Here is a 17,538-nt window from a genome sequence, read left to right on the forward strand (position 1 = left end):
TGGTACACAGGGAATAGGCCAAACAGCAATACAGGCTTTGGTTAAAAAGAAAAGGTTCCAGGAATTGGAAGAATACCAGTGGAAATGTTTCAACAAATGGATCAATTATATAAATCATTTTATGTCAAGAAATTTAGAAGACATCCACCTGCCCAACTAATGGGAAAAATTAATATATCTGTGCCTATTTCTAAGAAGTGACCCAACAAGTTGTGAAAATATTATTCATATCACATGTAAATAAAATTATGCTGAAGAGGATTTTTAAAATGGTTGTAGCAGTACATAGGAAACTGCCAGAAATTCAAATGCAACAGGGACTTGCTGATGTGAGAAGATGGCAGAAAGCAGAGGATATCAGAATGTTATTTACCTGTGTATTATTGACTGTGCAAAGGCATTCAACTCTGATTCCAAACAGATTATGGATAACATTGCAAATAATAGAAATTAAAACAGATAAGGCGGTTTTGCATGGTGTTATATATATATATATATATATATATATATAAGCAGGAAAGGTGTACTTCCCCATACTAATTCAATCAGTTGCTGAGCAATTGATCATAAAATCTAGACTATGAAGAACATGCAGTTAGAGTTAGAGGAAAACTCGAGAACAACCTGCAGTATGCAAAAGATCTTGTGCGCGCTGAAAGTGAAGAGGACTTGAAGCCCTTGCTGATGGAGCTCAAAGACTGCCTTCAGGAGGTATTACACTTAACAAGCAGAAATTCTCATAGCTGGACCAACAAGGAACATTATGATAAATGAGAAAATACTTGTGTCAAGAATTTAGTTTTATTTGGATCCATAGGCAACACCCATGGAAGTAGCAATCAAGAAACCAAAATAGGGAGGGGTCAAGGCGTGTGTATTTAATGTATGGGGCAATTCTGTTGGTTTTTTGCTTCATATGACTGGGAATGCTGGACAATGAGTAAGAAAGACGGGGGTTGAATATACCATCGACTGCCAGAAGAATGGGCAAATCTGGGTTAGAAGTACAGTCAGAATGCTCCTTAAAAAGCAAGGCTGATAAGACATCAGCTCCCATACTTTTGACATGTAAGCAGAAAGGAGCAGTCCCTAGAGGGCATCATGCTTGGGAAAGGGACAGTGAAAAAGAGTGAGACCCTGAACTAGAGGAATTGGCACAGTGACTTTATTAATCTATGGTAATGATTCATGAAGATGGGCTAAGCGTTATTTCCTTCTGATTCACTCCTTAGCACCTAACAATAAAACATGCTAATGGTTTGGTAAATGGTCATTAGTAGTATTGCTGTTATACAAGGGGACTTCAAAACATTCATAGAAAAATTATATTTTAATTCTATTTTTCCAGAAACCTTTTGAAGCTTCACAATAAGATGAACTTTGGTATCACTTTTCAGATTTCTTTGCATCTTTATCTTTAGTAAGTACTTTTTGGGTATAAAATACTTGCTTAGTAAATAGTTTACTTTGATCAGCTGCTTAAATACAGGAGCTAATCATTTGGTATTCTTACACTATTTAGCATTTTGCTTGATAGTGGTGGGGGGAAGGATTTAAAGGTAAAAAAAGGACTTGGTATATTTGTTGACTTCAGTCAATAAATAATAGATCATATTGTCTGGGTTTTTCTGTTCTTTGGCCAGCAGCAAACTGATAAGACAAATTTCCAGTGGAGGTTATATGAGCTTCAGTCTCTCCTAAAGGATCAACTTATTTTTTAATTGCTGATACAGATGTATCTATATTAAATATTTGATGTTTGTATTGCTCACAGTCCCCATTAGAAGACAACACATAAAGAGCCTAACACCAGAATTGAAGCAAAATTATATGCATCTGCTTGCAAACAGCATTTCTGAAATTTTATATAGTAACAATAAAGGCATCAATTTTATTCTTCTACAAAATTGTTTGGTTTGTATATTTTATTGAATTGACTGTTCTCACAACATCCACATCATTCTATCTGCATCATCTTCTGACAAAAATTCTACCACCCTTCACTAACTGCATTTTTGTTTTCTTCCATATTAAAGAATGAATTTTGACTTGTAAAGCCAATAGAATTGAAACCAATAAGGGCCCTCAACTTTTCCTTGAGCCCAGAGCTTGTCATACCTGAACCAAAACACCTAACTCAGAGCTCTCTCAGTCTTTTTACCTTAGAATTTCTCTGCTTTTGTTAACTTGCTATAGATATCCAGTGTGAATAGATTTTCAAAATAATGAGGAATGGACATTCAGTCAGTGTTTTAGTCTTCTCATTGACATTTAAAATAATCTGAACCTTTTTCATGCAAAGGGAACTGATTCTTGCTTTCAAAAGTAAAAGTGGGAACCCTTATGTTCATTGGTGGTAAGTACTGGCAAGAGCCAACTGCTAGTGATGCCTCCGCTGCTATACTGCACTTCATTTTGGCTCACATACGTTAGAAGAAACATTCTCAGAATGACATAGCAGAATTAGTATGTGCTCAGACACCACACGATTCGAGTAAAAGGTTCGACATCTTAAAATGAGGCAGTGTTGTTAAAAGACCCTTTCCAAATGTGCTAGCCATCTAAAATAAAACTAATAGTAATAACATTATTTGTTACTTCCCGAATGGCTCTTATTCCCCACCATTTTTGGAGGAAAATAACACTCCAATTAAAACTTTCAACCCAGAATAAAACCCTGTTTTTAAGGGACCTTCAATGGAAATACATTTGTACTATGTGGGGGTACTGCTGTGAAAATTGAAAGAATGAGACAAGACAAAAGTCCCAGTTTAGCTTTATTCCTTTAGCATCTGATACCCATTTCAAAAGCACTGCATTTGTCACCATTTTCAGCATTCTTCCCTCTGGCCTACTTTCCTTTTAATCGTAAGCAATATCCTGTTCTCCTGAGGTTATCAGTTGACATTTGAGCAAGAGTCATTTGATGAGCTGGTTCAGGCCCATCATCATAACATGGGGGAGCCCCAGTGGTGGTGTGATTTAAGTACTTGAATATTAAGTGAAAAGCTAGTGGTTCAAATCCACCAGCCACTGGGGCAGGAGGGGGGCGGCAGCGAGGAGGGGAAGGGATGGGACAGCATGCTTCGAAAAGGATGCACAGCCTTGAAGATCTTATGGCACAGTTCTCCTGTGTCACATGGGGTCACTGTGAGTAAGAACTGAGGCAATAGTAATGGGTTTTGGCTTTTTGTTTGTTTGTTTGCTTTGTACATGCCATAGGTAGCAAGGTGGTCAAAACTACTAAAAAGGCAAGTTATTGTATTTGAGGCTGTTTATTTTTCAGACACCTTTTGGCTCTATGAATCAGCTCTCTGTATAGCTATACTAGTGAATCATCTTTGCTATTTTTTTCCAAGATGCTGACAACTAGTGTTAATAAGCACCAGCTCAGTCCACGTTTGCCACCCACAAGTTGTCTTACAAACAACTCTACTCTTAATGTTTGTTCCCTTCTAGATCAGAGCTAGACTTGAAGACTTTAAAAATATCTCAGCCTTTCAGGAGGATGATTATATTTTCAAAACCTTTATGAAATATTGGTAATCCTGGGTCTTTTGGGTAATTTAAGGCTAGAGCCTTTAGAAGTGCCAGATTCACATCGCTTTCCTTGAATGAAAAAACTAGAGTAACAAAAAAACTAGAGTAAGCTCAAAGTGTGGTGTAATGCCAAACTTTATGCCACTCCTTTGACACATTAAGAGAAATTGGTCTCCCTTTCTATTCCAGTCTCTTGAAATTCTGGTTTCACCTTCTCTTACAAGGAAGAGGCTCTAATGGTTTATCAGTGATCTTTCAGCATTCCTGAAAGATACCTTGGAGCTCTAGAATACTCTTTCTAAGGACATTGGTAAATGGCATGTGTGGAATGTTTTCTTTTTCCAGACATCTCCAGCACTTGTCCTTGTAGACATCATACTTGAGGGAAAATCCGCAATTGTTCCAGAATATATGTGTGATATTTTTCAGCGATCCTCTGAACATCATTAAGATGGAAAGTTTTTCACACACTTGTCTCATACATCTAGGCTTCCTTTTTCCGTTCTCAGCATTTAATGCAGATAGGAACATTCAACTTTTCCATCCCCCACCATTTCAACTTCCTTTGAAATTAATTTTCAAATCTTGTGGCACACAAAATCAAGTCAGAATAAAAGAGACATGGTTTTGTTTATGGAGTTTCTCAGAAGCAGTAAGCCCAGTACATGGTGCATATAGGTGTACTGCAAGGCTGTGGGTTCTGCTTGACTATCTGAATATTCCAGTAGATTTGCAGAAATGCATAGAAAACTTACAAACACCTCATTTCTTCTTGACAATAGTGAATTAAAGCATCATACAAGCATTGATTCCAGGTAAGAAGTTTTAACTACGTTCACTTCCCATTTTCCAACCCTCTGACCAATGTGTTCTCGTCAACACGTTGGCACAATAGAAGGCTTGTCCCCAGTTCTGCTCTGAAGGCACACTGAAATGCCTTTTTGGAGGTGATGGCTCACACACATCCTTTGGCTTGTTTGTTGCCACAGAAGAGTGCTCATTTGAATCCATCTCATGCAATATTCACTGCTATTTAAATGACCTTGTATCTGGTCTGAAGGGTTGTGTGGCTTATGACTGAGCTCCAATGACCAGAAGAGTCCTATGACTAACTCAGAGGATAGCACGGAGTGAGTCCACTCTAATTGAAGGCTCTGCTATGACTGGGGATCGTGTTGGATGTGGTTTCTGCTTTGGTCACCGTAACATGGTGGGCTTTCTTTTGTCCAGAACATCTCCTCTCCGGCCGCTCTAGACTGTGTGCTTGGGTGGCCCGCCTTGATTGGGGTGCTGCTTCAGTTGAAAGTGTCTGCTGACTGCGGGAGGCACTATTTGCTGTGGAGCGAGTCGAGGAAGAGCCAGAGCGCGAGCTCCTGGAGCCTGAGGAAGAGGAGCTAGGTTTCACCAGGCGAGCTTTAGGAGCTTCAGCATCTTCTCTGAACAGGAAAGATAAGAACAATCACATTGAATACTGGCAGGAATGTAACAGCTTTCATTGTAGCTACTTTCTCCTGAAGTGCCCCAATAAATTCCTCTAGCTGAAGCCTCAAATAAAGCAAAGAGCTACTTCCTCATTCCTTGAGACTTTATGTATATTTTGTTAGGTCAGAGACCAACCTTATCTGTTCCATTGAGAAGGTACCCATGCTCCTTTGAGATGGGGCCTATAGACAGCACTATCCCTGGTTTGAGATGTGTCTACATAAACGTTTTCATGATCCACAGGTTGTGCCTGTTTGTAAAATTGTATATCCCATAAAATTAATAATGTAGAGTTGATTTTGAAGTCGCTGTTTCACAATATAAATCAAGGTAAACCTGAAACTGGGCTGGTACTCCCTATCTCCCAGAATAACTGGATTCATTCAAAGTCAAGAGGAAACAGGATATTTATTTTCATGTTTGCTGATGACTGTGGAGTTGGCTCTGAGGAGTGAGTCTAGTATAGGCGGGGACTTGGGAGGAGGCTTACCGAATTTCATTAGGTCTGTCTTCCTCCTCATATCTCTCTTTGTCTTTCCTTCGGATTAGCAGCCACACCAAGAGGGAAATCAGCAGGGCTCCAGCCACCACGCCTGTCACAGCTCCTGCAACCATGCCGATGCTTTGTACATCTGTTTTCTCAGAAAGAAAAACAAGATCAAACAAACTGGGAAATATACAAGCTTAAAAACCGTAAACTCAGGACTGGATAAGTGGTGGGTTTTTTTGTCCATCTTCCATAATAATGCCCTATTACCCTCTCTTTGTGTATGATTTCTTGAGGTTCTGATTAATGGATCACATACTTCGCCAGCAATAGGCCCTGATTTTAGTGAACAAGTCAGGGTTTGCTCAGATGATAGACTTGAGGCTGGGAGAGAGTATGTCATCATCAAAGGTTTGTTGACTGTTATGGGATAACCTTTGGTCTGTCCTCTGCTTCTGCCAGCTTCCTGCTTGCCCATCTCCCACCTCTAGAATAAAAATATAAACTGCAATGTTGGACTCCATGTGGGATTACTCATTCAGAAGTCAAGGTAAATACAATGTGCATATCAGTGCACACCTTTCCTACATACGCAAAATAGTTATTGGGTGTCTTCTGTATTAGTGCCTAAAACCAAAGGCACCTCTGACAGAGGCCCAGTTTCATCCTAAACCTTGAAATTGTACTAATGTGCTCTTGAGTACCCACATTCACTTTCTTACCACCCAACTGCCAAGGTGACATCATAAAGAGATTCTAGCCCTGAGCAATCTCCCTGCCATTCTGGGAAGGCAGGGAGGAGCAGGAACAAAATAGAGGAAGCGGGAATATACAGGAATAATAAGGGTAGACTTAAGGGAGTGGCCCTCAGGGATAAGGCATGCAAATACAGTATCACCTTTGTCCTCCCCAATCCTGGGCTCCACGTTTTGCTATCCTTATCACAAAACTTTAAACAAAAACCTCTGCAGAAGTTACAGTTTTGTTAATCTATTGAGAGCTCTACTGACTCTTGATAAAGTGTAGGCCTAGGCTTTGAGGACTATCAGTTGCTTCCCACCTCACTCTTCTCTTTTCTGACTATACAGAATAAAATTTTATTTTTCTTCATTATTAAAACTTGGTGATGATTTTTCCCTAGGACACTACCCCAGCTAGGTGTAATTCCAGACATTGGTGAAGAAAAGGCAAGATTCCTGTTTTGTTGAGTTTATACTACACAAAGGTGGAAGCAGCTAATAAGCACTTCAATAAAATAAGGTAATTTTAGAGAATGGTAAGTTCCGTGAAGGTCAATGGAGATGAATGACATTTTAAGAGAGGGTATATGATCAGGATTCTGAGGCAGTGCTATTTGTGATGTAAAAGACAGTCTGTTTTAAGATACTGGGACTGAGCATTCCTGGCAGATGGCAATGGCAAGTGTGATGAATGTGGATAAGTTGAGGGTGTAATGAGCAAGGGAGAGTGTGTGGAGATGAGGTCACAGAAACAGGAAGGGACCAACTCAACAGAGGACCTTGTAGGCCATAACAAGTAGTCCCTGAACAATGAAAGTATAAAATGATCCAAAATGGATTATGTATAAGGAGGCCAGGCAAGAAACTATAATAGTAGTAAAGATTAGCGATGATGGTGGAAATAATGGAGGTAAACACAGGTATATGAATATAGCTTAGACTTGGAGTAGAGTCACCAGAATTTATTGTTTTTTGGTGTTTTTATCAATCATTTTATTGGGGGCTTGTACAACTCTTATCACAATCCATACATAAATCCATTGTGTCAAGCACTTTTTACATTTGTTTCCCTCATCCTCAAATCATTTGCTTTCTACTTGAGCCCAGAATTTATTTATCCTTATCATATTTTCTTTGTAGAAACTAAATGATCTCTTAATATGCCAAGTCATTTATTATATAAATGACATCACAATTTATTGAAGAAAGTGGATTTGGAATATTTTGTTAAGATTTTGTTTCAAGCCTGAAAGGGCTGGAGTTGGTTTTATTTCAGCAATTTCTATTAGGGAATGCTGTTTTCTCTAAAGCCTCTTCCCCACCACACGCACATAATATAGCTGGATTGTTAATTAATAGAATTTGGGTGGTTTTCTGTTTGATAGGAACAATGTATTAGGGAACATCCATATGAATTCACACTTATGGGAATATTTCTAAAGGATAAATTCATGGAAGAATTGCTGGATAAAAAGAAATATACTTTGTCACCTCAAGTAAAATGGAATGGGAGTAAACAAATGATAACCACATTATATAAAAATAATCTCAAAAACAGTGGATTGAAAAAGTCAGGCATTAATGTATCGACTGTGATAAGAGCTCTAAGGAGCCCCCAATAAAATTATTTAATTAAAAAAAAGAGAAAGTATTCTAGAATTGAGTATGGTGACAATTGTACAACTCTCCTTGATATGATTGAAGTATTAAATTGTATGACATATGGATGAAGTGCTAATACAACCTAAAAAAAAGGAAACAGGCACTAAATGGGATATGATTTTTGTGGCAGTTACATAATCTGTCAACTGAGCCAAGGGGTGGAGTCTAGCCTGTCAATGAGGTCGGTCGTAGCTTAATGACTTCATTTGGAGGCATAAAGGAGATAAAGAGCTCTCTGGAGGCCAGACCCAGGCTCTCTTCCTTCACTTTCCTGCTGTTGAGACACTCAAACAGCTGGAAGAGGCACATGGAGACCCATGCAGCCTTGAGATGATTCCACAGCCACTGGACCAGAAGACCTTTGATATATGGCCTATGATCTGTATGATTTGGCATCATTGCATGTGAGTCTAAAGAGGAATTTATGAACTAGTATCGGACATATGGGCTAATTTCTGACTTGATCTGGACTGGGCTGAGATGTTTTCTCAATATACAGCTCTTTCTTACACGCATATTGTTTGGTCCGGGTCTGAACTAGGCAACTCTGTTTGGACTAAGCTGAAGCAGGTCCAGGCCCTGCACATGCTTCCCTGCACATCCCAAAGGTCAGCAGCAGGAAGGCGCCAGAGAAGATAACCAGTGAAACCAGATGTTCCGGTTGGAAGAAAGCCAAGAGGAGTGTCCAGATCCCATATACTACTTGCCATAATTGTCATACATTCCTCACCACCCCTTTAAAAACCCAGGCTCCGAGCTGCTGAGCAAGACTTCCCTGACCTGTTGGCCTAGGTCATGGAACCTCTTCTAGGAGCTTCCCCTAATAAAGCTATTTCTGTTTCTACTCTCCTTTGCCCTATACTTTGTCTGTCTCCCTATGCCTCAGCTTCACCTTTACACATATGAGTGTTTATGAATTTGTTTCTCTAGTCAACCCGGAATAACACAATTCTATTTATTTAAGGTTCTATATTAGAGCTTAAATTCTGAGTACCCTGGTTTTCAGATTAAACCTCCACCCCATATAGATTAAGCCTCCAATGAATGCCTTCTGATTATTAATTAACCAAGGAATTCCTTCTGATCATTCATTAACCAAGGATGTAGATAATTTTGCCTTCATATAGAGGACATTAGAGAGTTTATTACCTATGCCAACTCTCCAGCCAACCTGGGGGAGGGGCAGTCTCAGGGGCTTGGCTAAGTGGGTCCTTGATAGACAGTACTAGGGCTCAAACAGTCACGAGTCAGTTGAGCCTGACTGCCTAGAAGGCCTTGGGTCAAGATTTTTTTCCATCCCCCCATCCCCACCCTCCCCTGCACTCCCACATACGCATACACTTCCTCCCTCTCTTTTCCATTCCTCCTTTCTTCCAAACCCTTCTAAACCTTACCATTGGGTAAGTTCCTCTTTGGATTATCAAGTGGTTGATTATTCTAAGGTGTGCCTGTATGTATCAGTCTTGTCTTGTAAGCTCTTCTAACAGTACATATGTCCAAATCATGGTCCTCTTCCTGCTTCTGTAGATGCACTGTAACTGATGTATTGGTCTGCCACCAATCATGAATTTGTGCGTTGCCTCTGTTCTGTGTCTTATTTAACTAGTTTCCTGACTGAATCCTTGGATGCCTTTATGACCACATGCTACTGGCCTCCTTCATCCGGATGCTGTGTCTATGTCTTTGGGTTATCTTTGCCTCTATTAAAACTTAATAAATTTCTCTTTAAATTTTTCCCCCTAAAACACCCAAATGGGATTATAACTACAAGGATACCTATCCACTGCTGAGTCTGACTCACAGTGACCATGGGACAGGAAAGAAATGACCCTTGGGTTTCTGAGAGTACAAATCTTGTGACCAGCCACATCTTTCTCCCAACCAGTGGCTGGTGGGCTCAAACTGCTAATCTTTCATTTAGCAGCCCCAACATGTAACCCACTATGTCACCTGTACTCCTTAACCACAGGAATAGAAGATAGGATTGACGATACATTTTTTATTACATAATTCAATCGTTAACAATAAATAACTTCTCAAGTGTTCTTTGAACCAATTTTAGCATGTTACCAATGAGGGAGACCTCAATTAATTAGAAAGTGAAGATTTTATCTTTCTGAAAACTAATACTTGTGACCCTTTTGGTGTAGTTGTTTTCTCACTGATTTGAAAGAATTCCTTATATGTGTTTATATATTGTCATGATTAAACTACACACATCAAGAAAACAAACACACCATGGAGTCAATTCCAATTCATAGCGACCCTATGGTACAGAATAGAACAGCTTGTAGGGTTAGGAGACTGTAATTCTTTACAGGAGCCGAATGCCTCCCCTTTCTTCGGAGGAGAGGGCTTGAAATATTGGCCTTTTGGCTAGCCTACCAACACATTACTCACTTTGCCACCGGGGCTCCTTACACATGTGGTAATTTAAAAAGTACATTCACAAATGATTTGTTATTATGGGAGTCATTCCCCCTCCCTTTGACTGTAGCTTGGACTTAATCATTAACCGTGTAAGGCAGAAGTGATGGGAGATCCCACCGGAGACTGGTTACTTGAAACATTACAGTTTCCTGCTGGTTGCTCTCTCTTTAGATTGCTCCCTGGGACAGGAGCAAATGAAGGGGAAGTAAGAGAGAGTGGAATACATCCTGGACCACCAAGCACTGAGGATGATATTCCTCCTCTGAGCAGCCAATGCACAGAGAAGACCATTGGGCCAGTCTCACTACGAGACATAATGTTCACACTGACCCATAGTGCTTCAGGGGACAAACACTGGAAACACAGTGTGGGAATTTCACATGATCTGACCCCACCACACTGAGGTGGAACACTAAGGGTGTGCAACAGAACAGCAAGGGAATCAGAGCAATGAAGTCCCCAGGGAATACCCAAAATAGACTTTGGGACCAGGGTGTGGCACCCCATCAGACTCCACTGGAAAATACTCCTAAAGATCAACAAACAGACCTTGAACTATTTATAGGCTTTTTTTGTCATTGGTTTTTGTTTTCTTTTGTTCTTTTTCTCTGTCTTGTTTTTTGTTTGTATTTTTAGCTCTGCAGGTATATCTAGATAAGCTAGGAAGGATAAACAATCTGGAGGAGAAAACCGGACCACAGGTCCCAGGAGGACATGGAAGAGGGGGAGGTGGGGAAAGGAAGTGGTTGTTAACAAACCCAGGGACAAGGGAACAGCAAGTGATTTTAAATCGATGGTGAGGAGGGTATAGGAGGCCCGGTAGGTCTTGCTTAAGGGCCATGTAACCGAGAGGAATTACTGAAACCCAAATAAAGGCTGAACATGAAAGTGAGACAAGAGGAAAGTAAAAGGAAATCGAGGGATGAACTAGGAGGCAAATAACACTTATAGAGGTCTAAATACAGGCATGTGCATACTCAAGTATTCCCTCAATGCAAGAACACTTGGTTCTATTAACCTGGCACTCCATGATGCTCACCTTCCTGACATGATCACTGAAGACAAAGTGGGTGCATAAGCCAGTGTTACGAAAGCTGATGGTGCCTAGCTATCAAAAGATAGTGTCTGGGGTCTTAAAGGCTTGAAGATAAACAAGCAGCCATCTAGCTCAGAAGCAACAAAGCCCACATGGAAGAAGCACATCAGCCTGTGTGATCATGAGGTGTCAAAGGGATCAGGTATCAGGCATCAAAGAACAAAGAATTATTACCATTGTGAATGCGGGGGAGTGCAGAATGGAGACCCAAAGCCCATCTGTTGGCAGCTAGACACCCCCTTACAGAAGGGTCCTGAGGAGGAGACGAGCCAGTTCAGGGTGCGGTATACACTGATGAAACATTCAACTTTCCTCTAGTTCTTTAATGCTTCCTCTCTCCACTATCATGATCCCAATTTTACCTTACAAATCCAACTAGACTAGAGGATGTATACTGGTACAGCTAAGAGCTGGAAACACAGGGAATTCAGGACAAATAAACCACTTAGGACCAATAATGAGAGTAGCGGTACCAGGAGAGTAAGGAAAAGGTGAGGGGAAAGGGGAAATGATCACAAGAATATACATACAACCCCTCCCTGGGGGCAGACAACAGAAAAGTGGGTGAAGGGAGACATCAGTTAGTGTGAGACATGAAAAACTAATAATTTATGAATCATCAAGGGTGTATGAGGGAGGGAGGAGAGGGGACAGGAAAAATGAGCTGATACCAAGGGCTCAAGTAGAAAGAAAATGTTTGAAAACGATGATGGAAATGTACAAATGTGCTTGACACAATGGATGGATATATGGAGCATGATAAGAGTTGTGTGAGCCCCTGCTAAAATTATTTTTTAAAAAAAGATTGTTTGCTTGGTAGGCAGCCAGCTGCTTTGTGAAGAGCCTTATACAGAAGCCCAGGTGATGGGGAACCCACAGGCACGTAGTGAGCATCTCAGTCTATCCTTGGGTACCAGGGAAGTCTTGCTATGACTGCAGCACCAGTTGACACCTTATTACAACCTCATGAAAGACACTGAGCCCAAACTCAGAGTCACTCCCCAACCTCTGACCAATGGAAATGATGAGCTGATAAAAATGCTGTTTTCAGTTGTAGAGTTTTGCAGTAATGTTACACAGTAGTAGATAACGAAGTTTACATGTGCAGTTTATTCTCCTTTATGTCTTCCTTTTTGTCAGATCCAATCTTAGATTGTGAAGCTAGCATACTATTTATTGTACTAAATAAATTCTGCTTAGCATGGCTTGAGTATATGGACTTTGGTTCAGAAGTCCAAAGTTAACAAATTGATAGAAGTAACAATAGCTACTAGCAGTGCTGTTGGGTAAGTGTTGGTTTGTTAACTGTAAGGTTAGTGATTTAGTGATTCAAACTCACCAGCCACTCCTTGGCAGACAGATGAGGCTGTCTACTACCATAAAGATTTATGGTCCCAGAAACCCTGTAGGGCAGCAGTTCTCAACCTGTGGGTCACAACCCCCTTGGGGGTTGAATGAGCCTTTCACAGGGTGACCCAATTCATAACAGTAGGAAAATTACAGTTATGAAGTAACAACGGAAATAATCTTATGGTTGGGGGGGTGTCGTTGCTACATGAGGAATTGTATTAAAGGGTCACAACATTAAGAAGGTTGAGAACCACTGACCTAGAACTAAAGATTGTGACCTTATCCGTGGTTAAAAGGGAAAGACACAATCATAGTGCAAAAGACAAACAAAAGTTTTCCTTCCCAGCATTGTCTTTGGATACTTACACTGTACAGTCACTCGGACCACACAGCTTTCCTTCCCAGCCTCGTTGCCTGCTGTGCACTGGTAGAGCCCAGAGGAGGACATGGTGAGGTTCTGCAGCAGCACATGGCCAGGGTTGTTGTAGTCTACAAAAGCAGAAAGATTATAAATCCCATTGTAGCAGAGTCTCTATTTGTTGCATGAATAACCCAAGTTAAGTAAATACAATTTAGTATGGCAAAAAGGACAGGAAAATTTATTTTAGGAATCTTTTCAAATGTTATAGTGTATCCTCAAACACTAGAAAATATTTTGAAAGTACTGCTCATGTACACTCACTCATCACCATGGTTAAGTTCCAAAGACCAGGTCACTATTTGAAAATCAGTGTTATGAAAAAATGGAGGATGACCACATCAGATTATAAAATTACTGTGACTGTCTCATTATATAACTGCCAGACCACTGAAAATCATGGCCCAAACTTGCCACAGTCTTAAGCATCACCACCTCATACCTCGAGTTCACTACTGTCAGATATCATTAATAGGCAAGATGATAGTAAAACAGTAAAAAATGTTCTTTTATTATTGAAAATGTGTAATGTCACATAATGAAATTGTTTATAATTGAGGAGTAGATATATTTTTCTTTTTAATTAATCATTTTATTGGGGAGGCTCTTACAGATTTATAACAATCCATCATTCAATTGTATTAAATACACTTGTAAATATGTTGCCATCAACATTTCTAAACCATTTTCTTTCTACTTGAGCCCTTGGTGTCAGCTCTTCTTTTTTTCCCTCCCTCCCCAACTCTCCCACCCTTATGAATCCTTGATATATATATATATTATTTTTGCTATTTCATGTCTTACACTGTACATTGTCTCCCTTTACCCACATGTCTGTTATTTGTCTCCCTCAGGTGCGGGGGCAACAGGATGAGGGGGAGCCTATATATCTAACCTTGTGATGGGTTCCCCCTTTTTCCCCTTTGCCCCATCCCCCTACTAATTCCCTACCCTCATGATATCGCTACTCCCACTACTGCTCCTGAAGGTTTTATCTGTCCTGCATTCCATGTGTTGAGAGCTCTGAACTGTACTTGTAAGGTACTGGGTCATGGTAGTGGGGGGGGGGGGGGAGAGAAGCATTCAGGAACTAGAGCAATGATGTTGTTGATATGTGTTTAGTTAGTGCTACACTGCCCCATGGGTGAATTGTCCCTTCCTTGTAGCCCTTCTATGGGAAAATGTTCAGTTGTCTACAGATGGGCTTTGTTTGGGTCTGCACTCCAACCTTCCTCTTTCCCATTGATGTAATTGTTTGTTTTGGATTTTTTGATACCTGATCCCATCGACACCTCATGAAGCTGGTATGCTTCATCCATGTGGGCTTATTGGCTTCCCTGCTAGATGGCTGCTTGTTTAACTTCAAGTCTTTAAGACCCCAGACACTATATCTTTTGATAGCCAGGTACCATCTTCTTTCTTCATATTTATTTATGCACCCATTTTGTCTTCAATGATTGTGTCAGGAAGATGAGTATCAAAGAGTGCCAGGTTATTAGAACAAAGTATTCTTGTGTTTAGGGAAGCCTTGAGTAGAGGCCCAAAGTCCATCTGCTATTGTAATACTTATAAAAAGTATTAGCCTCTATCCCTTTCACTATAAATTAATATATTTATATATACACATGCCTATAGCTATACCTCTATAAATAGTTTTTGCCTCCCACTTCTCTCCTCTATTTCCTTTCACCTTCCTCCTGTCCCACTGTCATGCTCACCCTCCATTTGGCGCTCAGTGATTCCTCTCGGATACATTGCACTTGATCAAACCCCACCAGGCATTATACATTTGCCCTCCTTGCTATCAATTTTAGATCTCTTGTTGTTCCTTTATCTCTGAGTTTATTGGCTCCCTGCTCCCCCCTCCTACCCTGCCCCCTCTTCTCCCATGTCCCCTGGGGATATTTTTCTTTCTAATCTCCTGTACCAATTTTACATATCATTTGAAAAAAAATGGGGAGGATTTTGTTTTCCAGTTTATGGGTCAAAGAAGTTCAATAGGAGGGAGGGGACTTCAAAATTTTCACAGAAAGGGGATAAAGGGAAGTTGATATCAAGGAGTTCAAGAAGAAAAAAAAAGGTTTTAAACTGATTGTGGTAGCAATTGTACATTACTGCTTGATGTGATTGAACTATGGAATGTTATGATATTTTAAGAGCACTCAATAAAAGGATTTTTTTAAATTCATGGAAAATGGAATTGACAGATAATAGAATTTTGACATGAACTTTTTGAAGCCCTTTTATAAATTCAAGGCCACATAGTGACTTGCTAACAAAACCAGATGTAGAATGTATTGGCATAGCACTATTCTGGTAGCTCAACGGGTTGGTAGAAAATGACTTACCAGTCCTAGATTTGGGGGGTAAGTGTTCATCCTCACCCTCTTTCTCACGAATCCGCTGCCAGTAATACACAATGGGCTGGGTGCCAGAGGATGACGCACACTGCAAAATCACATCACTGCCTTCTGTCAACTCTCCTTCCAACTCGCACTTGGGCTTGGATGGTTTCACTGGTACACACACATACACAAAGAAGGACAATGACTGAATATCAGACTCAAAAAAAGAAAAAAAGAACGATCGTCTGTTGAATTGCTTGCCCAGCCATCCAATAGTCAGTTTTTGGGAATGGGTATCATAGTCTTTGGCTTCCTAGCCACGCTTCATATAACCCCAGAAATGACATCCATCCAATTTCAGCTGCTACCAACGTTTTCAATTTGTTTCCCTCAGTATTTCTCAAAGAAGAGACATTATTATTTAATTGAAAATTTTAGGAATGTTGAGTGTGGATATGGAAACAGAAGATTAGGGTAGCTTTCCCTTTGAGGGCCGTTGCCGAAGTTCAATCCCCGTTTGACTTCAGACCAGACAAAAACTGGAAAAGGCATTTCGATGCACATTCCCACATTCGCCAGAAGGTTATGTCTCCCCCTTCTTTCCAAGGAACTAAAACCAAAATGCAATGTTCAGTCCATGCCCATCCACCAGGATGATGAAGTTCAGGTTGTGAGAGGACACTTCAAAGGCCAGAAGATTGGCAAAGTGGTCCGGGTTTATGGGACGAAATATGTCATCTACACTGAGTGGGTGCAGTGAGATAAAGCTAACAGCACAACTCTCTATGTGGGCATTCACCCCAGCAAGGTGGTTATCACGAGACTCAAGCTGGACAAAGAGCGAAAAAAGATCCTAGAACAGAAAGCCAAATCTCGCCAAGCAGGAAATGAAAAAGGACAAATATAGGGGAGAATCACATGAAAAGATGCAAAATGAGCAAATTTGAAAGCCAAAAAGTAAGAAAATTAGGGCAAAAGTTCATTAAATTTTTAAAAATTGAATAGAATTTAATGGCTTTTGGAATTGCTGGCTGGAGCAAACGATTAACATACTCAGCTACAAACTTAAATATGGAAGATTTGAGTCTGGCCAGTAGAAGCCAGGCCTACTGATCTAATTCCAAAACATCAGTCACTGGAAACCTTATGGCGTGGACAGAGAGTGGAGGACACCCACAAATATATTTAAGTTTGACTGAAGATATTTGTACATGTGTAGCTTACTTTTGCTACAAATTATCCATGACTGTGGGGGTACATACAGAGATAAAGTTATGAAAACTTCTTAGCCAGAATCCAACACTGAAGGAATGACTCCCTGCACCTGGGGGCTTGGGCTTATAGTCTGGGGGACACTAAGGTCATCTGGCATGTCACAGGTCACAACTACAATGTTCTGCATCCTATTTTGGCACTGGGATTGCAAAAGCTTTTTAGTGGTCAGTGGAAAAGTACTGGTCTCTTTTTGTCTTCCTGTCCAGGAGCACTAAGAGATGGAAATCAAGGACACATGAAAAGAACTTGTTTAGTGACTAATGGGCCACATAAAGTGGTCCACACATATCTATCTCCATAAGCCAGAGGCCAGAAGATGACATGGTCACTGGCTATCACGATCAACTGCTTTGAAGGGGAACCTATTAAAAGGTTCTGGATAGACTGGGAGGAAAATGTGGAACAAAACTCAGAATCATAGAAGATGACCTTACTCGTCAGGTAGAGGATGGTGGAACCCCTGAAACTATGGTCCATTGTAATAGTGGGCTCAATTTATAGATATACATTAGGCCTATAAAGGGAACAATAATAATATACACCTTAGAGTAATTAACCATGTGAGTTCAAAAGGACACAGTTCACAAGGTTTGGGAAAGAAGGAATGGAAACAGCTTGAGAAGGATGTGGTCAATGATGTTACATGGAGGGTATTGCAATGAGTGAGAGGAGACAAAATATATGAATTATTGAATATAAAACATGATATGTTG

At 40.4% G+C, this 17,538-nt stretch overlaps 1 protein-coding gene across 1 annotated transcript in view; it reads right to left on the reverse strand.

Annotated features, from left to right (window-relative positions):
- Positions 1 to 4,151: 4,151 nt before the first annotated feature.
- Positions 4,152 to 17,538, reverse strand: part of CLMP (CXADR like cell adhesion molecule) — a 133,973-nt gene continuing 120,586 nt past the window's right edge. The window contains exons 4-7 of the mRNA XM_075546734.1: positions 15,554 to 15,721; positions 13,154 to 13,276; positions 5,513 to 5,654; positions 4,152 to 4,976 (exon numbers count right to left, since the gene is read on the reverse strand). Of these exons, the coding sequence (XP_075402849.1) occupies positions 4,682 to 4,976; positions 5,513 to 5,654; positions 13,154 to 13,276; positions 15,554 to 15,721 (728 nt within the window). The 3' untranslated portion in view covers positions 4,152 to 4,681. The remainder of the gene's footprint in view (positions 4,977 to 5,512; positions 5,655 to 13,153; positions 13,277 to 15,553; positions 15,722 to 17,538) is intronic.

The sequence above is a fragment of the Tenrec ecaudatus genome, chromosome 4, assembly GCF_050624435.1.
Source record: "Tenrec ecaudatus isolate mTenEca1 chromosome 4, mTenEca1.hap1, whole genome shotgun sequence".
In the NCBI taxonomy this organism is placed as follows: domain Eukaryota; kingdom Metazoa; phylum Chordata; class Mammalia; order Afrosoricida; family Tenrecidae; genus Tenrec; species Tenrec ecaudatus.